Source organism: Lathyrus oleraceus, chromosome 5 (genome assembly GCF_024323335.1).
Source record: "Lathyrus oleraceus cultivar Zhongwan6 chromosome 5, CAAS_Psat_ZW6_1.0, whole genome shotgun sequence".
Lineage (NCBI taxonomy): Eukaryota > Viridiplantae > Streptophyta > Magnoliopsida > Fabales > Fabaceae > Lathyrus > Lathyrus oleraceus.
The window spans coordinates 274,912,752-274,918,539 of record NC_066583.1 but is presented as its reverse complement, the minus strand read 5'-3'; the positions used below and the strand labels follow the sequence as shown (position 1 = coordinate 274,918,539).

Below are 5,788 nucleotides of genomic sequence, written 5' to 3'. Positions count from 1 at the left end.
ATGAGTCTAATTGTCATATATCTAACTCAATGGATAAAATATATAAATTTGTATACATAAATAATCATATGGGTGATATTATTATTATTATCTTTTGATACAAACGTGTGATTATTATTATCTTTTGGTACAAACGTGTGATTCTTAATATTGTTATAAGTTAGTATAGTGAATATAAATGAAAATAACAATTTAAGTGAACTTGTGTGCATATTAATAACCTACTACTAGTATTTAATTAATTTATTTTATTTTATGCGAACAATTTTTATAGCCATATAAAATTTGCGAACTAAGACAAATTACGAAGTATACGTGGCCGTTGAACAAAAAAAGAAAATAAAAAAAGTGGAAAACTTCACCGATTCTCGTGATCTTCAACCTCGAACCGAATCCAGAGAGCGAAGATCCAAACCATCGTTCATTTCTTGATTGAAATCGTAACACCGTTTCCGGTCACAGCCTCGATCGGATTCAGCTTTTCTTCCTCGTCAATTTCCGTAAGCCTCTATTCCCTTATTGCGAATCCTTTCTCGCACAATGCACCGATTCCGTTTTCATCGCCGCAAAATGCTCCGGCTATTCCAATGCATTTTTTCGTTTATTGTCTGATGTATTTGTTTTTTTTTGATATTCGGTGTCAAAATTGAGCTAGGGTTTTTGATTGATTAGGGATTTTTGATCGATGTTATTTTCTTGAATCTTGTAAATTGTGTATTTGTATATAATGCTTGAAGTGGCCTGGCACCTAGATTTTGATGTTTGGTGCAATGGCAGCCAAATGCTGAGCAGAATAACAGAAATATGTTAGGACCGATGTTTTATCAACTATTCTGCTTAGATGACGTGTTTTTTATGTTGTTATTTTGATGATAAAGATTTCAGATGATGATATTTTAGAGTTTTTGACAATGTTAGGGATAATCCTGATGGGTTTAGTGTGTGGTATGTTATATAATATACTTTCTCTCTTGATATAGTTATATGATACTTTTGTTTTTTTTTTCCGATTTTATCTTATCTGTGATACCTATTGAATTTCACCCTCAATCATGTATTTGGTGTTGGTTTCTTGTTTACTGACTACCATTTTATTTGATATTTCAGAATATTGAAAGGTTTTAATCGTTGATTCTGGTCTGGGTATATAGTCAGCTTATGAAGTTTTAGTTCAAGTTTTCAAATATATAGAGCCATGAGTTTTGTTTTTCGAGGAGCAAGAGGTGATATAGAAAATGGGTTTCCAGGATTTATGCCCGAGAGGCGTGCATTGGTATGTACTGCCTGCATCAATTATTATTTGCATAAATGTGTTATTATATCTGAAAAATTTGATGCTTTATTGTTTCTTTGATTTATGTTTAATGAATAAAGTGTTGTTTTGTACTGATTTCAATCTTTTCTTCAGCGTGTTCATGCAGCACGTCCTAGTAATTCCAACTCACTCACTTTTCTCGTAACAGGTATGTTTTCAAATTAAGTTTCTTTTATAATTTGTTGTGTAGATAATTTGCATTTTTATATTTTCTCCAATGTTCCATTCACAACTTAATCCGTATATATTTCAGTTCTCCTGTTATTCATGATACTGAACTCCCACCAGATGTCACCAAATTTTCTGGTAAGGTCTTATGTATCTAAACAAAGCATATAAATTTCATCTAAAAAAATATGAACTTGTTAATATCGTTTATGATTTATGAGGTTTTCTGTTTGTAGCTCTGGCTAGTGCTTGGTGTTTTTTTGATGGCTACAATGCTAAGGATGTATGCGACATGTCAACAGCTTCAAGCCCAGGCCCAAGCTCATGCAGCAGCAGCCAGTGGCCTTCTTGGCCACACAGAACTACGGTTGCATATGCCTCCATCGATAGCACTTGCAAGCCGAGGGCGTCTGCAGGGTCTCAGACTTCAGCTGGCACTTCTTGATCGGGAGTTTGATGATCTAGGTTTGTTTGTTCTTTTCATAGTATAAATTCTTACTCTGTTTCACAATAAAATTTTTACAACTTTTTGAAATTAAAAAATATTGTAGTTAATTTGTGTGTTCACTACTCTTCAGGTGTATTATATAATAATATTCCTAATTCGTTTTATTTTTCCTTTTCCGATTTTAGATTATGAAACTTTAAGAGCTCTGGATTCGGATAATGTTTCTACTGCACCTTCTATGACTGAAGAAGAGATAAATGCTCTTCCAGTTCACAAATACAAGGTTTCTGTTCCCCAAAAGTAAGTGATCAGTCCGATCAGTTGTTATATATTCCCTTAAATTATAGAGAAACGTGGTTAAACTGTTGATATAAGTTGTAAGTTGTCTTTTTAAGTTATCTTGAAGAGCATATTGAAATAAGCTAAAAACAACTTAAAGTCGTAATCTTTTCCCAAACAATGAGACAAATGCTTTAATTAGTATATCACCTCAAAATAGTTGTTCATAAGCCAATCCAAACAAAATCTATATATCTATATATTGTATGCTTAAACTATTCAATGACTTTTTACCATTCGAAATTATTTAATTTAATGCATTGATATAGATTAATGTTACATATACTTTTAAAATATATGAAAATAAGATCCCATTTGAATATTTGATGCAACTATTGAAGACAATGGGAAGCTTCTACCTATAATTAACAGTTGGTAAAATAAAATGCATGATAATGCATTTTTATATGGGTTTATATTAATAGTGTAGGAATGCTAAAGTATTACAGAAGCCAAGTTGCCAACATGTATGCACGCACACACACTTTTACTACTTTATTCATAAATTTATGAAGTCTACATGCACTAAAAGGTTATATTACTGATTATATGACAAGAAGCTGCTTTTGCTTACAGAAGTAATTCCTTAGTGCCACAAGCATCGCCATCCACTTCCGCTGAGGTATCATCTACATCATTGTTTTTTTTTGGTTATTTATTTTTATGATGTGCCCTCCATTTAGCCTAAACAAGTTAATTACATTGCTTCTCATGAGAACTCCGACGATTCCTTGAGAGTATGGTTTTATGCATGTCGTTACTTAATACTTCGATTTTCCTGGAAATTTCCTGGCGGTACAGGAAAGAGATGACAATCCTTTAATGGATATTACATGATGAGTTTAAAATAAATAGCACATTTATCATTGTTGGGCTTGGGACTTCGAAAATCTATGCCATTATATTATTTTCTTGAATATCTTTTTATCATTTTTATAGACCATTATGGCTATATATAGACCACCATCTCTGACATTGTCCGGTGAATTTTCCACCAGTTGATGTTCCCATAAGGGAGATAAATAGCAAAATGATGAGTATACAACATCGATTATTTTCCTTACTATCAAATCACTATATTTTCATTTGGAGTGACGTCAGGTTTGCATGATTAATTTCTTTTTGTTTCTAGCAGAAAACGCAGGATAATTCAAATGCGGCTGGAAACTCAAAAGCCTCAGATGATGATCTCACCTGCAGTGTATGCTTGGAGCAGGTTAATGTTGGAGATGTACTTCGTAGCTTGCCCTGCCTGCATCAGGTGTGTTTAGCTGGTCTGCATTGTTACATTTTAGCAAATAGTTTGTTTTCTATTTGTTTGATGATATATCCTGCCAGTTCAACTTAGTCATCTCAGCCAATGTTCATCTAAGTCACTAATATATGCAAGAAGTCAAATCATGTATTTTGTGTGCGTTGGCACTCATTCTGAAGTCCGGAGCGTTGGCACCTAGGTTTTACCAAGGGTGGACAAATGCACGTGCTCTCTTGCGCCCACACACACTTAAAAGCCAATAGTCACTTTGAACTTAATTGAAAGAAGATCAAGCTTTTTATGTCATGTTTTAATCTTCATTTCTGTTATAAAATTTTAATGAAAAAAGTGTAGTTGAAATCCTTTAAAATTTTAGCTACAGTTGAAATTGGATGTGCAAGATATTGACTTTTTGTTAGCATTGCCTTTGTCTTGAAAAGTATTTTTCTTTGGATGTTCCATCACGAGCTTGAGTTTATCATTCAGAAAAGGCATCTTTGATGTAGTTGGACATTATTGTGGAATATTCTCCAGTTTTAAATTTATAAACTGATTTTAGTAGTTAGGTATGTTGAAAACCTTTTATATTCTCCCCCACCCCAAACAAACATTAAATCAACATTTCAGTTTTAAGTGAAGTAAATTGACAGTGGCATGATATTAACTAGTATTATATTAAGAAGTCAGGCTATTCTTAAGTATATAAAAATCTCATGCTTGACACTCTGTTTATAATTTTATCTCAATTGTAACTGATGCTGTTTATTTGTTTTCTAGTTTCATGCTAATTGCATTGATCCTTGGTTGCGGCAACAAGGGACGTGCCCTGTTTGCAAATTTCGAGCAGGATCTGGGTGGAATGACGGTGGACATAATGATATCGCAGACATGGTTTGAATACCTGGTCTAGTTTTGAATTTTGAATTTGTTCATAATGTATTGTAACTGTAACTGGTCATATATAAAAAGTTTGTAGAACTTGTATTCTTGTAAATACCTTAATGTAGGGATGTGAGGAATGGTAGAATACCGTGTAACAACCATAGAAGTAATATACAATTTGTTTCCTATAGATTTCCAAGTTTCTTGGGTCGCCATGCAAAACCAAACCGCAAGTACAGTTTTATTTTTAATGCCTTGTACTGTTGTACCTATATATATATATATACACTCTACAATTTAGTTCTTACTCATAATCAAATTCCCGCATGCACTAAATATGGATTCAAAATGGAATATGCAATTTAGTCCAACATATTTCCTAGTTACTAGCAAACATGAATATTAACGGGTGCAAATAGCATTATTCTCAAAACAATGAAACCGCAACTTTTAAACTTAACAGCGTTCGGCAATACCATATGCAATCAATCATCATGCCAACAAATCACAGGTGTCTTGATAATTATACAAAAACCAAGGAATCAAATTGTTACTTGGAGAAACTTAAGCTAATACTCCCTCCGTTCAACAATGGTGACCAGTTGATCATTTTAGATAGATTAAAAAAAATGAATAAATGAAAGAGAATGATATTTTTATTAAACTATCCTTATCATGTATTGGAAATGATGAAAACAACATGTTCATTTATTTTGGGAAACTATTTTATTTCAAATGAGTCATTCATTATGAAACTGAAAAACGGATAGAGTAAATGGATCACTCTAAGGAGAATCTTATCTTCATGTGTAGTGTCAAAAACTTCACCAGAATTAGCAAGTGTGCCTTCATAATGAACTGATAAACAGAAACAATTTTAAAATAAAACCAAGCATTTAGATCACTACTAGACTATTATAGGACCCGAGATGAGAAGATTGATTAAAAAAGATTAGTAGTAACTAAGTCTTAGTAGATTGTCTAAGTAATAGAAATATTTTATTAATTATTTTAGTAGAAATTTATAATAAGGATTTTATTGAATAATATTTGATTTGTACTCACTACTCACCCCTTAATGCATCATGCATGACCAAAAAACACTGTTAATCTGTTTCAGTGTTTAGATTTAGTCATGTTTAATTCAACAGCAAGACAAGATTGATTTCGAATAAGAAAAGTAAGATTTTAATTATGTGAATAGATCTTATTTCTATGTGATATATATTACTGAATATAAGTTTGCAAAAAATCAAAAATAGAAAAAAGGTTAATATTACATAATATGGAAAATTAATCTAAAGAAATTAAGAGAAAAATGAAAGAGTCAAGAGAAGAGAGATAACATTAGAGATTTATAAATGTTTGGTCTTACAAAGAC

The 5,788-nt window shown here is 32.1% G+C and overlaps 1 protein-coding gene across 2 annotated transcripts; it reads left to right on the top strand.

The window, feature by feature from the left end:
• Nucleotides 1-295: 295 nt before the first annotated feature.
• LOC127083833 (E3 ubiquitin-protein ligase SDIR1) lies at nt 296-4,597 on the top strand. 2 transcript variants are annotated; one of them, XM_051024171.1, is made up of 9 exons: nt 296-500; nt 1,108-1,273; nt 1,409-1,463; nt 1,569-1,621; nt 1,720-1,948; nt 2,117-2,231; nt 2,847-2,892; nt 3,406-3,531; nt 4,303-4,597. In XM_051024171.1, exons 2-9 carry the CDS (start codon nt 1,196-1,198, stop codon nt 4,420-4,422), a joined length of 822 nt encoding a protein of 273 aa, XP_050880128.1. In that variant the 5' UTR covers nt 296-500; nt 1,108-1,195; the 3' UTR covers nt 4,423-4,597. The 2 variants fall into 2 exon arrangements, with proteins under 2 accessions (XP_050880128.1, XP_050880127.1); XM_051024170.1 differs by having other exon boundaries at nt 3,403-3,531.
• Nucleotides 4,598-5,788: the final 1,191 nt, after the last annotated feature.